General features: G+C 41.0%; 1 protein-coding gene across 2 annotated transcripts in view; it reads left to right on the top strand.

The window, feature by feature from the left end:
• LOC133559229 (rab11 family-interacting protein 2) overlaps positions 1–20,645 on the top strand; it is a 74,596-nt gene that overhangs the window by 35,094 nt on the left and 18,857 nt on the right. Inside the window, exons 7-8 of one of the 2 annotated variants that reach the window (XM_061910786.1) lie at positions 4,269–4,388; positions 8,022–8,065. In XM_061910786.1, coding sequence (XP_061766770.1) covers positions 4,269–4,388; positions 8,022–8,050 — 149 coding nt within the window. In that variant the 3' untranslated portion in view covers positions 8,051–8,065. Of the gene's footprint in view, positions 1–4,268; positions 4,389–8,021; positions 8,066–20,645 lie in introns of those variants that run through there. The other variant, XM_061910785.1, reaches the window with a different exon arrangement.

Raw genomic sequence — 20,645 nt, 5'->3', positions numbered from 1 at the left:
TCTCTCACAGTTGAAGTGTACCTATGATGAAAATTACAGACCTCTGTCATCATTTTAAGTGGGACAACTTGCACAATCGTTGGCTGGACAAATACTTTTTTCCCCCACTGTAAGTGCACTGACAAGTCTTGTAGATGATTTAAAATGAGGCAAAAAATAGACGCTCACACTAACAACCTGCGTCATGATGAATATTTCATCCTCTGCCTTGGAAGATAAGTTGTAATAGGGCTTTACGTAGCTGTCACCTGTTGTATTGATAAACTAATTGGCACACTCATTGTCATCCTTAGTCATTCATTGCTGGATCAGATGACAAAGGTGGCAGCTTGTGGCATTGGCACGTGTCACCCGAGTGCCTTCCTTCTGAGCTGCGCGTGCATTATATCATATTGCTGTAATTTGAGGAAATATCCGACAAATGTGTTGCGTAAGATTCCGAGAGCCTAAACATGCCACGGTGCCCTTTAAAAGGTCAGCTGCACGCCTTTTTAAATATGGATGGGCGTCATAGCAGAGGGATCAGTGTCATTCTGCACGCGTCTGTGGCTGAGATGGCCTCAGGTAGTTACTGACAAACTTGTTTGGGGAGAAATTCAGCAGATGGAAGAGGTGTTTTTTTTCAAGAAAAACCTACTTATCCTGTCCTATTTAGTCAGCTGGCATGAACTTGGTGGATGGACCGAGGGCCAGATGTCATGGTTCGCTCTTCAGAGTGTTAGACCCCACCCAATCCCCCAACACAGGACTCTTTTGTTGCATAGTTAGCTCATCCAAATAGGTGCTCGACATAAATTAGGTGTCAGACGTGCCACCGACCCTTAGTTGCTTCTATGTGGAAGCTATTGTTTCTCTGATAGCGGCCACTCGTCTGGTGTCAGGTGAACAGACAGGTGACAAGAGTAGAAGGACAGACGGCACGGACGCCAACTCATTTAGACGAGTGTACATCATGACCATTCCGTAAAGAAACAAATGCACTAAACAACTATCAACATAAATGAGTTCAACTCTTGCAGTTAGACGGTGGAAGTAGTCATAACATTGTTGTATGGTCAACAGCTACAGTTAACCTTTAGTTCAGATAATAATGAGTCATATATTTGAATATGGGATTCATTATTTGAAATTAATTTTACTTCAAAATGAACCTGTAAAATATGACTTATTTTATCTTTGCGGAAAATATTGGACACTTACAAGATGCGATGCAAGTGTATAAGCCACTGTGACGCTTTTGTTTATTTTTTAAATGTTTTTATTATTTTATTATATTTTTTATCAATGGCTGTGATGATAATGTAAATGAGGGATTTCTAATTACTGCTATGTTGGAATTCTCAATAATATTGAGAATACTGTTGTTGATAGTCACTTTTGTTTGACTACTTTTGGATTATTTTGTGTCATGTCTGTGTGTCCTCTCAAATGCTCTGTTGATTGCAATTCTGAATGTTGCTGGGTCGGGTTTGGTTTTGGAATTGTATTTTTATGGTATTATTGTGTATTGTCCTGGGTTCAATCCCGGGCTCGGGTTCTTTCTGTGTGGAGTTTGCATGTTCTCCCCGGGACTGCGTGGGTTCCCTCCGGGTACTCCAGCTTCTTCCCACCTCCAAAAACATGCACCGGAGGATAGGTTGATTGGCAACACTAAATTGGCCCTAGTGTGTGAATGTGAGTGTGAATGTTGTCTGTCTATCTGTGTTGGCCCTGCGAATGCAGCTGAGATAGCCCCCCCCCCCCCCCCCCCCCCCGCGACCCCGAACGGGGCAAGCGGTAGAAAATTGATGAATGGATGTTTTGTTGGACTGATTAATTGAAGTTAAAAATTTAAAGTCCAACGATAGTCACACAGACACTAGGTGTTGTGGAATTATCCTCTGCCTTTGACCCATCCTCATGTTGGGAGGTGAGGGGAGCAGTGAGCAGCAGCGGTGGCTGCGCTCGGGATTAATTTCGGTGAATTAACCCTCAATTCCAACCCTTGATGCTGAGTGCCAAGCAGGGAGGCGACTTGTCCCATTTTTATAGTCTTTGGTATGACTCGGCCGGGGTTTGAACTCACGACCTTCCAGTCTCAGGGCGGACACTCTAACCACAAGGCCAAAAAAAAACTACAGTTAAAGACACAAGTTTGCATGAACTCATCACATATATATATACATACATATATTAGTCTTGTGATTTTTTTCCCACACATACATACATATATTGCGCTCTACCATGGTATCGAGCACTATTCTCTGGATAATCTTATTAAGATATATATATATATATATATATATATATATATAAGTGTATATATATATATATATATATATATATATATATATATATATATATATTACATAAATTAAACATCTTTTCAGTTATTTAACCTTTTATTTGTTAAGTACATAACGCCACATGTGTTCATTTATACAGTAGTTTTGATGCCTTCAGTGACAATCTACAAAGAAAATAGTCATGAAAATACAATACTTGATGTTCTCAAATAAAATGTATTAAGATTTTGTTTTAAATGTTTTTTTTAAGGGGGAAACCAAAAACATTTTGCAAGGAAACGATAAATGTTCTTTTAAAATATTACGCATAAGACTATCCATTGTTTGTATTATCTTTTTATTTTTGCTGGTGTATGACTAGAATGTCCCAACGAAATAAGAATGAAATGGGTTAAAAACAATTAATATTTAAATAACAATCATACAAAAATAAAATTTGTATTATCAACAATAGTAATTATATATGAAAAATTAAAAAATAAGAATACCGGTAGTTTAAAATGATAATAAGAAAATGAAATAAGTTAACATAATTAGACGGGCAATTACGTGTTGCCAATGCGCCTATCCCTAGATGGGATAAGCTCCAGCTTCCTGCGACCTTGGGAGGGAAAATTATGGATGGATAATTAGAGGGATTCAAAATAAATTTGTAAATAATGAAGCAAAATTTGACATAAAAGTGTAATTCAAAAATACAGATTCAAGCAATAATCTAGTAAGGTTTTAACAATTATACATATCCTGATATTTTTATTATTGTCATGCATGCTTCTGCTGTTGGGATGAATAATAATTTATTGTTATTGGTTCATAGAGTAAAAGGAGTAACTGAAAATGTAAAAATAAATCATGTGACTATTGTATAAAAAGGGATTACATTCTACATGTTGGCACAATTTTTAGACAAAAACGGAATCATACACCATTTTTAACATTTTTGATGATTATTGCGAGTTATCAGGCTGGACAAAATCAACATTACAGCCTGACCTCATTATCATCTATTGTTATTGTCTAATATTATAAAAATACACTTTGTGACTGAAGGTTTTTTCACTTTCAACAGTGTTAAGAATGCACAGTATTCAGGCTAAAATAACTAAAAACTTGTTGAAAAATAAACAAGTAATTCAATTATAAATAAAGATTTCTACACATAGAAGTAATCATCAACTTAAAGTGCCCTCTTTGGGGATTGTAATAGAGATCCATCTGGATTCATGAACTTAATTCTAAACATTTCTTCACAAAAAAAAGAAGTCTTTAACATCAATATTTATGGAACCTAGCTGTCAACACTGAATATTGCATTGTTGCATTTCTTTTCACAGTTTATGAAGTTAAATTCATATTTTCTTGAAATATTATTCAATAAATATATTTATAAAGGATTTTTGAATTCTTGCTATTTTTAGAATATATTAAAAAAATCCCACGTACCCCTTGGCATACCTTCAAGTACCCGCAGGGGTACGCGCACCACCATTTGAGAACCACTGCATTAGGACACGGCGTGGCGAAGTTGGGAGAGTGGCCGTGCCAGCAATCTGAGGGTTACTGGTTCAATCCCCACCTTCTACCATCTTAGTCACGTCCATTGTGTCCCTGAGCAAGACCCATCACCCTTGCTCCTGATGTGTCCTGGTTAGCGCCGTGCATGGCAGCTCCCACCATCAGTGTGAATGTGTGGGTGAATGTGGAAATAGTATAAAAGCGCTTTGAGATCCTTAAAAAAGGTAGAAAAATTCTTTACAAGTACAACCCATTTACCATATCACAACTTATATTGTTTCTGTCAGCTTTGGAGTTAGGATGTGTGGTCATCACAGCAGAAGAAACATTGCTCCCTGTTTGATAGAACATGAAGTGCACTTCAGTCTGCAATGTTTGGATCACATTAGGTTTCCTGCAATAGTTTGCTAAAGCCATGCTATAAGTGAGTAATACAATCAATCAATCAGTCATCTTTTGACTTCACAGCACAGAGGAGCCCTGCTGGAATGCTGCTAAGCTGCAGATGTACCAGCCAAATTACTCCAGAGGGGGAATTACCAGGCCATAAATCCAGACGTCACAAAGACGACTGTAGCCTATTTCACGGTAAGAAGAGGGGTGGTGGGATCCGTGAGACTTGTTTTCATTACCTCCATAAAGTATGTTTGGAGTTGAAATGTCTGTGGACAGATCTAAACATGTTTGCTTATAAACATGGATCACGCAGCCTTGCACCATGTTGTGGCAAGTGTTTCTTAGTTGAATGATTTACGTCTTGATGAATGGTAAGTGCAACAGTAACCGGCAGCTCAGTCACTTTTGATATAAACCTCCAAACAGTTGACACTCTTCTCATTGATTGATTGAAACTTTTATTTGTAGATTGCACAGTTCGGTACATATTCTGTACAATTGACCACTAAATGGTAACACCCGAATACGTTTTTCAACTTGTTTAAGTCGGGGTCCACGTTAATCAATTCATGGTACAAATATATACTATCAGCATAATACAGTCATCACACAAGTTAATCATCAGAGCATATATATTGAATTATTTACATTATTTACAGTGTGGGGGGTGGGATGAGGAGCTTTGGTTGATATCAGTACTTCAGTCATCAACAATTGCATCAACAAAGAAATGGACATTGAAACAGTGTAGGTCAGGGGTAGGGAACCTATGGCTCTCGAGCCAGATGTGGCTCTTTTGATGATCGCACATGGCGCTCAGATAAATCTTAGCTGACGTTGCTTACCAGGATAAGTATTTAATAATTCCGCTGGTAATCACAGTGTTAAAAATATTCTTCAAAATATAAAACATTCCCATGCATTTTAATCCATCTATCCGTTTCTAACGCACTTGTTCAAGAAGTCGCATTAATGGTCAAAAGTATAGCTAACTTCAGAATAACAATGTCATTAAAAAGAATAGGAGATGCACACAGTTAGTTGTTGTAATCTGGGAAAGTCCAAATGAACGAGGAGGCGTAGAATTGTACATGTGTACAGGTCTACGGGTTTCTCTCCTCATTGAGCTAAATTGATTCCTGTCTCTGTTTAATTCCTTGCTTCTTGTCTGTTTAATAGATGTCATCAGTTTTTGAACCTGACAGTTGTATTCGGTGTTAATAATGTTATATGGCTCTTACGGAAATACATTTTAAAATATTTGGCTTTCATGGCTCTCTCAGCCAAAAAGGTTCCCGACCCCTGGTGTAGGTCTTACTTAGTAGGATATGTACAGCGAGCAGAGAACATAGTGAGTTAAAATAGCATAAGAACAAGTATATACATTAGAAATACATTTGATTATTTACATTAGGTTATTTACAATCCGGGTAGATGGGGTGTGAATGGAGGAATGTATTAGTAAAGGGTTGAAGTTGACTGGAGGTGTTGTTTTAGAGCGGTTTTGAAGGAGGATAGAGATGCACTTACTTTTACACCTGTTGGGAGTGCATTCCACATTGATGTGGCATAGAAAGAGAATGAGTTAAGACCTTTGTTGGATCGGAATCAGGGTTTAACGTGGTTTGTGGAGCTCCCCCTGGTGTTGTGGTTATGGCGGTCAAATCTTATAAGACGTTTCGCCGCTCATCCGTGTAGGCTTTGTCAATTGATGCTCAGAGACTTAGTTACATTGGTCAGATCTAGTCGAGCGGCTGGTGCCAAAACCTCAAATATTTATACTCCAACACCAGAAGGGTGTGCCTGGGCAAGGATGGTTTTGTCCTATCGTAGTAAGAAAAATAACTGTTTTGTTGCAATTGAGCAATCCTACTGTCAAAGCTAACGACAGTCGTTGAGGTGTAAATTACCTTTGTTAGCTTTGATGTACTGTGTGGAAGAATGATCCCTGTGGATCAACTACTACCAGTCCAAAATAGTCTGAATCCCATACGGCAGAATTCCATTCAGTTTTACCCAAATGGCACAAATTTCTAACTCATGTTATTTGTCGGAGTCTTTTAGGAATGGTTGAAAGGACAGTGTTGTATGTGCGAAACAGGTGTTGTTTAGGAATGGTTGAAAGGACAGTGTTGTATGTGCGAAACAGGTGTTGTCGCGGACCAGCTCCTTTGTTCAACCTTGACATAGATGGCTTCCCTCACATCTCTTTTGTACCATCCGTCCTCCATGTTCAGAATCTGTACGTTTGTGTTCTCAAAGGACTGTTGTTGGCCTGAAGAGTTTGGCCGTCTATGCTATGCCATGCGTCGGCTTAGTGGTTGTTTTGTTTCCCCATTATATAAATCAGTGTAATCATCATTACACTGGATAGCATACACCAGATTGTTTTGTGGGTTTGAGGTGTCCGGTCTTTAGGATGCATCAGTCTCTGTCTCAGAGTGTTCCTTGGTTTGAAGCGTACTGGCATGTTGTGTTGGTTAAACATTATTCTGAGTAGCTCAGAAAGACCTGATACATATGGAACGACAGTATTTTTGCGTCTGTCATCTTTTCTCTCCTCCACTTCTGTTATTATTATTTATGGAACTGGATGCATGCTCCTACTACAAGAGGGGGAAATCATCCTTGCCCAGGCACACACTCCTGGTTTTGGAGTATACATATTTGGGGTTTTGGCACCAACCGCTAGACTAGATTTGAGCAATCTAAGTCTATGAGCACAAACTGATGAAGCCTACTTGGATGAGCGGTGAAACGTCTTCTCAGACAAACCAAACAGTCCAGTTGCGATCATTTCAATGCCCTGAGATGTCAATGACCTGGATAAATGAGAACATTCATAGCCATACCTCCTCGTCAAATTAACTTAATGCAGAAGACATTGAAGTGTTTTTGATCTTGGGAAGAATGTACATATTTACACAAGAATGATAAATATTTCCTTTTTGGGGGCCATTTTTGTTTTCCAACAGGAAACCGTTTATGTAAGCTGCATTCTTTTGACTATTGTGTGATCCTATATTAATTAGCATAACAATTGTATTCCATCGATGTGGAGCTGTTCAATTTTGAATGTGGTGTTTCTTTTGTATAAATATGTGTGTTTCCTTTTGCCTTAATGCTGACCATGTGCTAAAGCATTGTGACATTTTAGACCCTAGGAAGCTGCTAATGTGGATCTTAATGCACAAACAGACAAACATTTTTATTCCAGAATAAACCCAGGATTGGATTCATTTCCATTAATCTTGTTTAGGCATAATTTATTTTAATCTAAATAAATCGTGTTTAAAATTGCATGAGCAATGAGAGTAAAAAAAGAATGGAATATATATGCACTTAACGTGTTTATCAAACATCTTTAACGTCAGGATCATGTTAACAAAAAAACATATCTGTTTAAGGAAACAAACATTCATCCACAATAATGTGGCCCTTTTATCGTTTTTTACGGACTATAAAACGCACTTAAAATCCTTCTTTTTTTTTTTTTCTCAAAACTCGACAGTGCGCGTTATAACCTGGTGAACCTAATGTACAGATTATTTCTGGTTTTGCTTACCGACCTCGGAGCAATTTTATTTATTGTGTGTTAATTTTAAATGTCTTTGGTCCCCTTTGAAAATGAGATGCTGCATCTCAAGGGGTTGTCCATTAGTACATTCAAATTCAAATCCCAATTGTCATGTACAATATTACAATATATGTAACAGCTGCAGCAAAAAAAGGGCTGCTTTTTCCAGGGACTGACTCAAATCACCACTACTGTGTGCCTCCAACATCACTGAAAAAAGTAAATAAGACCTCTCCAATGGTGCACAGGTGACGATAATGACGGCATCCATCAGTGACGTGCTGTCAGAGGAGGCAAGTGAGGCAGTGCCTCACCTGCCACCAGGTGGCTTAACCATGAGATGTTCCAAAACGAAGAAATAAAATAAAATAAGTTTTAATATTTCTCTCTTGGTTAATGCTTTCTATGTGATTTTGGTGTGGTTCCTGTATATTTTGATAATTTTCATGGTCAAAATTGCGAAAATTCCATGTTTCTTGGTCAAAACAATGCAGCAGACGAGAAGTGAGGCAGACACAGGCGGTTCCTCCACGGCTACACACAGTGTGTATCAGGGGGAGGCGCATGCTTGTTGCCACTGGGAAAAGGCAGGTCATGAGGCAGCAAGTACCTCTGCCTCAAGGTAGGGGGCAATACATTGTCAACTTGCAGTTCAATGCCTCAGCAGTACTCTGACTCGCCACACTGGGAGAAGTGGGGGGCGATTAAGCTAGCAGACACAGGTTTCTCCAGCAGAAGCCAGCATCTTTTCTTTTCTTTTTTTTTTTTAACTGTATTTACAACAAACAAGGCATTTTTATTAGAGTAAGCCAGCGTTTGTGGGTGTTTTTTGTCAGATGCAAAAATATTGTTTAATTTCTTGGAATGAAATTGAATTAAATGAATGTTTCTGCTAATATGGAAGATAATATACTGTATCCAAGATTACATACTTCTCTTAGCTGGACTTTAAGACAAAATGAATGCGATCATACAAAATACGTTTTCATGGAGGATAGCTATTGCTGCTTCAGATACAAATACAGAAAGGTAAAATACACTCACATTACTTGATTTATTTTTCTAAAAGCAAATGGGACCAAAAAATATTTCATAACAACTATATCAAATAGTTTTAGGACCCATTTATCATATCATAATATCATTATAATAACGTTTTTATGAAAGCGAATAACTCCCTTTATTTTCCTGTAACTCTAATGTGCAACCTAAATCAACAATGACTAGAGCTGCACATATGAATTTAAGTAAAACATTTTTTTTTTAAAAGTATCTATGCCTCACCTGGGGTTTAGTTCACTGCACGCCACTGGCATCCATTATTGAACAGTTAAAATGGGTCAAATGTTATTCAAACCGATAATATAGTTGATAGTTTTATGAAAACTAATTTTGTTTCTAAAATCGAAAAATTCAGATTCCATTGAACTTTAGAGGTCTGATCGCAGTTTAGACCCTTTGCCCATTTCAATCAATCAATCAATGTTTATTTATATAGCCCCAAATCACAAATGTCTCAAAGGACTGCACAAATTACGACTACAACATCCTCGGAAGAACCCACAAAAGGGCAAGGAAAACTCACACCCAGTGGGCAGGGAGAATTCACATTCAGTGGGACGCCAGTGACAATGCTGACTATGAGAAACCTTGGAGAGGACCTCAGATGTGGGCAACCCCCCCCTCTAGGGGACCGAAAGCAATGGATGTCGAGCGGGTCTAACATGATACTGTGAAAGTTCAATCCATAGTGGCTCCAAGACAGCAGTGAGAGTCCCGTCCACAGGAAACCATCTCAAGCGGATCAGCAGCGTAGAGATGTCCCCAACCGATACAGGCGAGCGGTCCATCCTGGGTCCCGACGAGCGGTCCATCCTGGGTCTCGACTCTGGACAGTCAGTACTTCATCCATGGTCATCGGACCGGACCCCCTCCACAAGGGAGGGGGGGACATAGGAGAAAGAAAAGAAGCGGCGGATCAACTGGTCTAAAAAAGAGGTCTATTTAAAGGCTAGAGTATACAGATGAGTTTTAAGATGAGACTTAAATGCTTCTACTGAGGTAGCATCTCGAACTGTTACAGGGAGGGCATTCCAGAGTACTGGAGCCCGAACGGAAAACGCTCTATAGCCCGCATACTTTTTTTGAGCTCTAGGAATCACTAATAAGCCGGAGTCTTTTGAACGCAGATTTCTTGCCGGGACATACGGTACAATACAATCGGCAAGATAGGCTGGAGCTAGACCGTGTAGTATTTTATACGTAAGTAGTAAAACCTTAAAGTCACATCTTAAGTGCACAGGAAGCCAGTGCAGGTGAGCCAGTACAGGCGTAATATGATCAAACTTTCTTGTTCTTGTCAAAAGTCTAGCAGCCGCATTTTGTACCAACTGTAATCTTTTAATGCTAGACATGGGGGGACCCGAAAATAATACGTTACAGTAATCGAGACGAGACGTAACAAACGCATGGATAATGATCTCAGCGTCTTTAGTGGACAGAATGGAGCGAATTTTAGCGATATTACGGAGATGAAAGAAGGCCGTTTTAGTAACGCTTTTAATGTGTGACTTAAAGGAGAGAGTTGGGTCGAAGATAATACCCACATTTTTTACAGAGTCACCTTCTTTTCTGATTTGGTTGTCAAATGTTAAAGTTGTATTATTAAATAGAGGTCGGTGTCTAGCAGGACCGATAATCAGCATTTCCGTTTTTTTGGCATTAAGTTGCAAAAAGTTAGCGGACATCCATTGTTTAATTTCATTAAGACACGCTTCCAACTGACTACAGTCCGGCGTGTTGGTCAGCTTTAGGGGCATGTAAAGTTGGGTGTCATCAGCATAACAGTGAAAGCTAATACCGTATTTGCGTATGACGTCACCTAGCGGCAGCATGTAGATGCTGAAGAGTACAGGGCCAAGGACCGAACCCTGGGGAACTCCACACGTTACCTTAACATAGTCCGAGGTCACACTGTTATAGGAGACGCACTGCATCCTATCAGTAAGATAAGAGTTAAACCATGACAGGGCTGAGTCCGACATACCAATTCGTATTTTGATACGCTCTAATAAAATATTATGATCGACGGTATCGAAAGCAGCGCTAAGATCGAGGAGCAGCAACATAGATGACGCATCAGAGTCCATCGTTAGCAATAGATCATTAGTCAATTTTGCGAGGGCTGTCTCAGTCGAGTGATTTGCCCTGAAACCGGATTGAAAGGTTTCACATAGATTGTTAAACGCTAAGTGCTCATTTAGCTGCTCTGCAACAATTTTTTCGAGGATTTTCGAAATAAAGGGAAGGTGAGACACCGGTCGGTAGTTTACCATGAGGTCAGGATCGAGGTTAGGTCTTTTAAGGAGAGGATGAATAACCGCTTTTTTGAATGCAACGGGAACAGTGCCCGAGGAAAGTGATAAGTTTATAATATTTAGCACTGATGGACCTAATAATACAAAAAGCTCCTTGATAAGTTTCCCAGGAAGTGGGTCAAGTAAACATGTTGTTTGTTTTATTCCATTTACACGTTGTAACAATCCTTCTAATGTTATTTCATCAAAACGAGAGAAACTATTTTGGATATTTGCAGTATCCGCCGTACATACAATCGTATCTGTGTTACTATAACCCCGTTGTAACTGGGACGCATTGTCTTTAATCTCCTTTCTAATAAGTTCAATTTTCTTATTAAATAACTTCATAAAGTCATCTGCCGAATGGGTGGAGCTACTGGAAGGAGTCCCTTGTTGGGTTAGCGATGCTACTGTACTAAACAAAAATTTTGGATCGTTTTTATTAATGCGGATGAGATTTGAGTAATAATTTGCTTTAGCTAAGGTAAGCATGCGTTTATAAGTTATTAAACCATCACTCCATGCTTGATGGTGCACCTCAAGTTTAGTCGTGCGCCATTTGCGTTCCAGCTTTCTACATAATAATTTCTGAGCTCTAGTTTCTTCAGTAAACCATGGCGTACGCCTTTTTGGAGCCTTTTTTAACTTCAGCGGTGCTATACTATCAATGGTTTCGCGCAGGGCGTTGTTAAAGTTGTTAGTGAGGTTATCAATAGAGCCCACATACTTTGGGAACGGTGCCATTACCGAGGGCAGTAGGTCCGCAAGAGTCGTCGTTGTGGCAGCATTAATGTTGCGGCTGCTATAGCAGTTATTATTAGCTTGCCGAACATGAGTCTGAACTTCGAATTTTATAAGGTAATGATCGGACATTACTTTAGTATACGGGAGTATCATAACTTTGGAGACGGTGATACCTCTGACAAGCACTAGGTCTATCGTATTACCGCTGCGATGCGTCGGTTCATTTATTATTTGTGTAAGACCACAGCTATCAATTATAGTCTGGAGCGCCACGCACGGTGGGTCCAATGGGGTATTCATATGGATATTAAAGTCCCCCATTATAATTATATTATCGGCGTGCGTCACTAGATCAGCAACAAACTCTGAGAATTCACTAATAAAGTCCGAATAGGGCCCTGGGGGGCGGTAGATAACGGCCAGGCACAGAGGCAGAGGTGTGGCAGACTTCATAGAAAGCACCTCAAACGATTTATATTTATTATTTAAGTTAGGACTAAAGTTAAAGTTTTCGTTGTATATTAGTGCGACACCCCCTCCCCTTTTGAGGTGACGGGCAATATGCGCATTCGTATAGTTAGGAGGGGATGCCTCATTTATCGCAAAAAAGTCGTCTGGTTTAAGCCAGGTTTCGCTAAGACCGATGACGTTAAGGTTGTTGTCTCTAATGACCTCATTGACTAATAACGTTTTGGGAGACAAAGATCTGATGTTTAGAAAGCCCATATTATAGGTAGTGGGCTGTTTTAAGGAGTTGTTGATAAAATTATCCGTAGTAGCAATATTAATAATGTTGCGTTTATTATGCGCAGTGTACTTAAAATAATTACGACCATATCTAGGAATTGATATGATGGGAATTTTCAGATTGTCTACTTGGCGCTGCGATAAACTGAACGCATCATAATTTGCCACCTCAGTAGAACGCATGTCTAACTCTGACGTAGTCATAGACACAGTAGAAAAAACATTTTGTGAGTTGTGTATTATTCTACGACAATTGCTATGTGTACAGGGATCATCCAGCCTGGCGCTGGCTAGTTCTAACTTAACTGACTCCATACCCAGGCTAGCAGGCTCTGTAATTGCCTGTGACCGGGCTTGCTCTAGTGCAGTTAGTCAAATGTGGCTCAATGCGAAGTCTATGTTCCGAGACAAGAGGATAGCGCCTTCCTGGTTAGGGTGAAGGCCGTCTCTCCTCAGCAAGCCAGGTTTGCCCCAGAAAGAGGGCCAATTATCAATAAACGTAAATCCCTGTTGTCTGCAGAAGCTATCCAGCCACCTGTTAAGAGAGACTAATCTGCTATATCTCTCATCATTGCCTCTCCCAGGCAGGGGGCCAGAGACAATCACTCGATGCCTGGACATCTTTCTGGCGAGATTACAAGCCCTGGCTATGTTTCTCTTTGTAATCTCTGATTGTCTCATCCTAACGTCATTGGAGCCAACGTGTATTACTATATTCGCATAACTAGTGGTGCGGTTAGGCTGCCGTACGTGTTTACTAGACCTGTTGCGAGTTAGCTCCCTAAGATTAGCTTCAATGTCAGGTGCTCTGCCCCCGGGAATACACTTAATTGTGGCTGGTTTGCTAAGCTTTATGTTTCGGGTGATGGAGTCCCCTACGACTAAAGTGTGGTGCCCGGTAGACAGGGGTGTAGGACTAGCTAAAGGGCTAAATCTATTATGCGTCTCAACCGGTACACCGTAGCATGTAGGCCGGTTAGGGCTGCTACAAGCTGGGCTAGTTAGCTCGCTACAGCTAACGCTAGCAGATGTGTCCGCAACATCTAAAGTTACGAAATTACACTGCTCTAACTGGCGGACACGGCTCTCTAGCAAAGCCAACCTATCCATGAGTAAAGTGCACGAAGCGCAGGAAGCCATACTCACAGAAACTTTCCGTCGCCGAGTGGGGTGCCAGCTGTCTTCGGGAAGTGGTGGTCACGGTGGCGGGGGAGAAGCTTCCTTCAGACCGGCGCTGCCTTTCTCCGCTAGCCTCGTTAGCTTAGCAGCTAGCTAGCTGAGGGCGAAGTGGTGAGACAGAGATCGGGTGATTTGCAAGTTAAATTGAACTATTAAATATGTTCGATAAGTTGTAAATAAAGCTGCAAAACAGTTAAAATCACACAGATAGAACGATACTTAGCTTTTTTGCAACAAGAGCAGTCAGCGAGCAGTCATTCACGTTGACCCGGAATGTATGAGTAATTTGGATGTAAGAGGTCAACAGTTTAGTCAACACAACCACAGGCATCAGACAGTTGGCAGCAAGTGGGTGTCATTATTACTAATTAAGATGTATGAATATGTTGTCTGGCTCTTGACTTGCCATTTGGAAGAGGAACATTTTTTCCCCATCAAGCTCCAAAAGTGCCAAAATAGACACGGCGAGGGTACTGGTGCAGGTTGTGATGCTGCATTGTGTACTCATGGGCGCACTTTCGCTCAGCTGGCACACATGAAACTGACGCCTTTGGGTGCCAGCGGCTAAACAAGCGCAGGTTTGAGTGGCGCGTTTCACATGTTTGTCTGCACTCAAGCAAAGTTTGCCAATGTCTTTGAGTGGCAGCTTTATATTCTCTGCTGCATCATGCATGGCCACAGTTTACAGTTACTGCCAAACAAATGCAAGCTCATTGTCTACATTTTTAAAACTAAATACTTCTGCTGACTTGATTTAGAATAGTTTTTTTTTTTTTAATACTGTCTTTTTTTTAATGCCATCTCAGGATATTAAAGGTTTTTATTGTGTAATTGGTGTTGTGGTGATACAAAAAGAGGTAGTGTTTGCTTGTGCAGTAACAGTCCATTGAATTTGGGATAATGTCCAGAATTACTGGCAGACTTAAACAAAACTTCCTGTAAGAGTGTGTAATACACCAAAATAGCTTGTATTACATGTTGCTGCAAATCTAGATAAAAGGTGTGGATGATTTTTGTGGCAAGTTATTAGGGTCCGCAGGCCCATTGCCAAAGGACTCCACAGGAGTCCTTTGGCAATGGGCCAAGGACCATATTGAAACTGCAAGGTTTTTTCTTTATTATTATTCCGCACTTTTGCGCTGTAATTTGACCCCCTTAACATGCTTCAAAACTCACCAAATTTTACACACACATCGGTACTGTGTACCTTCCCAACATATTAAGCAACCAAACCCCAAAAATTAAAATTGCATGCTAGCGCCCCCTAGGAAAAAAAAAACAGACAGCTTGTAACTTCCGTTAGCAATGTCGTAGAGACATGAAACAAAAACCTCTATGTAGGGCTGACTTAGACTTAGATTTCATAATTTTACTTTCTAGGGCAAAAGTCAACCAAAATTTTGCAAAAACACATTCAAAGCTAAATTTTCGCAAAAAATGCTATTTTTGCCTCTTTGAGCTGTAATTTGACCCCCTTAAAATGCTTCAAAACTCACCAAACTTGGCACACACATCAGGACTGGCAAAAATTGCGAACTAATGAAAAAACCAAATCCCAATACTCAAAATTTCGCTCTAGCGCAATTTTTGAATATAAAACAGCAAACACTGCTCCTAGGAAGAAAACACAAACAAAATTGATTGTAACTTCCAGTAGGAATGCCGGAAAGACATGAAACAAAAACTTCTATGTAGGTCTCACTTAGACCTACATTTTAATTATTGACATCCTTCAGCAAAAATCAACAGGAATTTGGCAATTACCCCTTCAAAATAAAAGTTTTCTAAACACCCGTCACCTTTTTTCAAAAGTTATCTCCTCTGAGCGCGTTTGTCGTTTCGGCTTCAAACTCACACAGGAGAGAGTTTGAACCCTTCTGATTAAAAGTATAGAACAGAGTTTTGATTACTGCTCCATTTTGATTTTACGCGCCTTCAAAAAACTCCTGCGCAAAGTTACCTAAAAAATGTCATTTTTGCCTCTTTGAGCTGTAATTTGACCCATTTAAAATGCTTCAAAGTGCAAGTTAAAGCTCTACTATACAAAGCGAAAGCCATTTATCAACAACATCCAGAAACGCCGATCTGTAATTTGACCCCCTTACCATGCTTTAAAACTCACCAAATTGTACACACACATCAGGACTGGCGAAAATTTCCATCTAATAAAAAACCAAACTCTAAAAATCTAAATTTCGCTCTAGCGCCCCCTAGGAAAAAACCCAGACAAAATTGCATGTAACTTCTGTTAGAAATGTCATAGAGACATGAAATAAAAACCTCTATGTTGGTCTGACTTAGATCAGGGCTTGAGTAGTGGCGGCAGCCAGAGGCAGACCCGACCAACGCTGCTTGCAGCTTTAATTTAATTTACTGTAAAATGGGATGCGCCTTTCTGATATTAGGGACGTTCCAATCAGGGTTTTATGCTATAAATGTTTTAATTTATTCATGGTCAGTGCTATTGATAGTTTAACAATATCAACATTTAAACTAGTTCCTTGTTCCCTTTTATCACATACAATTGTTTGGTCAAAACAAAGTTAGTAGTACACAAAAAAACTACTCTCTGCTACTTACTTCAAAATCATTTGTTTTTTGCTCTCAAAGTCCCTTTTCCACATTCCCTGAGTTTGTAAATATTAATACAAATACCGTTAAATGATATTGTGAAAATAAAAATACTGATCTACTCACTCTAGTATGGATCATGTATTGATCAAGGTTCCCGCAAGTCATTAAAAAGCATTGAAAGTCATTACATTTGAATATTTCTAGTCTACTTTATACCTGCATTATAATTTCCACCCTTTGTTATTGAGCTACTGTATAAAGCAATTTTCCTTGTGGATCAATAAAATTTGTCTAAGTCTAAATGGATGCCTTAAATGGCATTCAAATAATTTAAAAAGATTAATACAGTTGTAGGCCTGGGCTGATACTTCTTAAGTCAATAAATCGAGCAATAAATGAAAATGAACTATTCTTCGTCATCAAATTGCTCCAGTGGGTCTTCGTTTTTGAAATTTCAAACTAGATATGAGAGTTCTAATTATTTGCATCGCTCGCAGCCCCTAAATATATATATTCGACAATAGACTTACTCGAACAAAGTGAGCCTCTTGTTAGTAATTCACAGTCTTTGTTTAGGTACGCGGAGGCGTAACCGACTTGCAATTCTCTTCCAGATGTTTTCCTGAGTGTAGTAGTGGTAGTAACACTCACTTTGATGTTGCAGCTAAAACAAATCATTTTGAAACAGTGGTCACTGTTAAACTACACATTGCTTCAAAACTTCAGGAAGAAGCGTTTGCAAAGGTGCAAGCATATCTAACTGTGGTCGTGCAGAACTACTCCCACTCTAATTCAAAGTTGCGTCCACTCTATAAACGTTCCAGCAGGGTTGACGACACTGGAAGTGAAGTCTATCCATCCATTTCATACCGCTTGTCCCTTTTGGGTTTTTGTTGCTGTTAGGTTTAGGATTAGGGTTTGTGTTGGGATTGTATATAATCAGTCGAAAAAGCAATACATCCAACAACCAAACTAGTATAGCAACCAATGGTGCATTGCATTGGCCATCTTGAATAACATTACAAATCAAGCGTCTACTCCCACGATGTCAGCGCCACAGTGGACATGTCTTTAAGACACGGTTCTGTCTGTTGTCGTCACTCTTGTTGGCGCAGCTTGGAGTGGGCAAAACTTAAAGTAGATCTGCGGCCACCGCTATACCACGCTGACCAATCTCAGCTCTTTTAAAAAAAAACTTGATTGCATCAACAATATGATATTCAAAAAATCGGAGCATGTGTGTCTATACATTTTTTTTTAAATATGTACATAGAAATAATGTATAATTATATGTGTATATCTACATATATGAGTATACATATATAAATAAATACATGTACTGTATATGTAAATATCTCATTGTATCCCATTTGGTTGAGTTTTTTCTTGCCCTGATGTGGGATCTGAGCCGAGGATGTTGTTGTGGCTTGTGCAGCCCTTTGAGACACTTGTGATTTAGGGCTATATAAATAAACTCTGATTGATTGGTGTATGTATATACATATATATACATGTAGCTACATACATGTATATATATATATACATATATGTCTTAATTGGATTATCCAGAGAATAGTGCTCGATACCGTGGTAGAGCGCAATATGTATGTGTGGGAAGTATCACAAGACTACTTCATCTCTACAGAACTGTTTCATGAAACAGTTCTGTGGAGATGTAGTCTTGGGAATTTTCCCACACACATACACACTATATATATATATATATATATATATATATAAATATATATATATTGTGTGTGTGTGTGTGTGTGTGTGTGTGTGTGTGTGTGTGTGTGTGTATATAGCATTGACACAATGAATCTATGGATCACTCCTACAGAGTACAACCCCAGTGGGCACAGAGACGTTTAATTAACGTTGAAACAACGTTACTTTACCATGTTGAAACATTCGATTTGGGTTGAAAATGAAAGTTGGATCAACGTTTAAATACAGACGTTGAATTAACGTCAATGTTTCAACGTTGATTCAACTTTCAGTTTCTACCTAACAGATACGTTGAAACAACGTTACTTTTCCGTGTTGAAATAACGTTGGATTTGGGTTGAAAATGAAAGTTGTATCAACGTTTAAATACAGACGTTGAATCAGCGTCAATGTTTCCAAGTTGATTCAACTTTCAGTTTCAACCTAAGATCAACCAACCAATTATCAACGTAACATCAATCAACCGGCTGGATATAGTCGGACTCACTTCGACGCACAGCAAGGGCTCTGGAACCACTTCTCTCGAGAGGGATTGGACCCTCTTCCACTCTGGCGTTGCCGGCAGTGAGAGGCGACGGGCTGGGGTGGCAATTCTTGTCTCCCCACGGCTCAAAGCCTGTACGTTGGAGTTCAACCCGGTGGACGAAAGGGTAGCCTCCCTCCGCCTTCGGGTGGGGGGACGGGTCCTGACTGTTGTTTGTGCTTATGCACCAAACAGTAGTTCAGAGTACCCACCCTTTTTGGGTACACTCGAGGGAGTACTGGAAAGTGCTCCCCCGGGTGATTCCCTTGTCCTACTGGGAGACTTCAACGCTCACGTTGGCAACGACAGTGAAACCTGGAGAGGCGTGATTGGGAAGAATGGCCGCCCGGATCTGAACCCGAGTGGTGTTTTGTTATTGGACTTTTGTGCTCGTCACAGTTTGTCCATAACAAACACCATGTTCAAACATAAGGGTGTCCATATGTGCACTTGGCACCAGGACACCCTAGGCCGCAGTTCCATGATCGACTTTGTAGTTGTGTCATCGGATTTGCGGCCTCATGTTTTGGACACTCGGGTGAAGAGAGGGGCAGAGCTTTCTACCGATCACCACCTGGTGGTAAGTTGGCTGCGATGGTGGGGGAGGATGCCGGACAGACCTGGGAGGCCCAAACGCATTGTGAGGGTCTGCTGGGAACGTCTGGCAGAGTCTCCTGTCAGACAAAGTTTCAATTCCCACCTCCGGAAGAACTTTGAACATGTCACGAGGGAGGTGCTGGACATTGAGTCCGAGTGGACCATGTTCCGCACCTCTATTGTCGAGGCGGCCGATCGGAGCTGTGGCCGCAAGGTAGTTGGTGCCTGTCGGGGCGGCAATCCTAAAACCCCTTGGTGGACACCAGCGGTGAGGGATGCCGTCAAGCTGAAGAAGGAGTCCTATCGGGTCCTTTTGGCTCATAGGACTCCGGAGGCAGTGGACAGGTACCGACAGGCCAAGCGGTGTGCAGCTTCAGCGGTCGCGGAGGCAAAAACTCGGACATGGGAAGAGTTCGGGGAAGCCATGGAAAACGACTTCCGGACGGCTTCGAAGCGGTTCTGGACCACCGTCCGCCGCCTCAGGAAGGGGAAGCAGTGCACTATCAACACCGTGTATGGTGCGGATGGTGTTCTGCTGACCTCGACTGCGGATGTTGTGGATAGGTGGAAGGAATACTTCGAAGACCTCCTCAATCCCACCAACACGTCTTCCTATGAGGAAGCAGTGCCTGGGGAATCTGTGGTGGACTCTCCTATTTCTGGGGCTGAGGTCGCTGAGGTAGTTAAAAAGCTCCTCGGTGGCAAGGCCCCAGGGGTGGACGAGATCCGCCCGGAGTTCCTTAAGGCTCTGGATGCTGTGGGGCTGTCTTGGTTGACAAGACTTTGCAGCATCGCGTGGACATCGGGGGCGGTACCTCTGGATTGGCAGACCGGGGGGGTGGTTCCTCTCTTTAAGAAGGGGGACCGGAGGGTGTGTTCCAACTATCGTGGGATCACACTCCTCAGCCTTCCCGGTAAGGTTTATTCAGGTGTACTGGAGAGGAGGCTACGTCGGATAGTCGAACCTCGGATTCAGGAGGAACAGTGTGGTTTTCGTCCTGGTCGTGGAACTGTGGACCAGCTCTATACTCTCCGCAGGGTTCTTGATGGTGCATGGGAGTTTGCCCAATCAGTCTACATTTGCTTTGTGGATTTGGAGAAGGCATTCGACCGTGTCCCTCGGGAAGTCCTGTGGGGAGTGCTCAGAGAGTATGGGGTATCGGACTGTCTTATTGTGGCGGTCCGTTCCCTGTACGATCAGTGCCAGAGCTTGGTCCGCATTGCCGGCAGTAAGTCGAACACATTTCCAGTGAGGGTTGGACTCCTTTGTCACTGATTCTGTTCATAACTTTTATGGAGAGAATTTCTAGGCGCAGTCAAGGCGTTGAGGGGTTCCGGTTTGGTAACCGCAGGATTAGGTCTCTGCTTTTTGCAGATGATGTGGTCCTGATGGCTTCATCTGACCGGGATCTTCAGCTCTC

The sequence above is a fragment of the Nerophis ophidion genome, linkage group LG09 (genome assembly GCF_033978795.1).
Source record: "Nerophis ophidion isolate RoL-2023_Sa linkage group LG09, RoL_Noph_v1.0, whole genome shotgun sequence".
NCBI lineage: Eukaryota > Metazoa > Chordata > Actinopteri > Syngnathiformes > Syngnathidae > Nerophis > Nerophis ophidion.
This window is presented reverse-complemented; position numbering and strand designations above follow the sequence as displayed.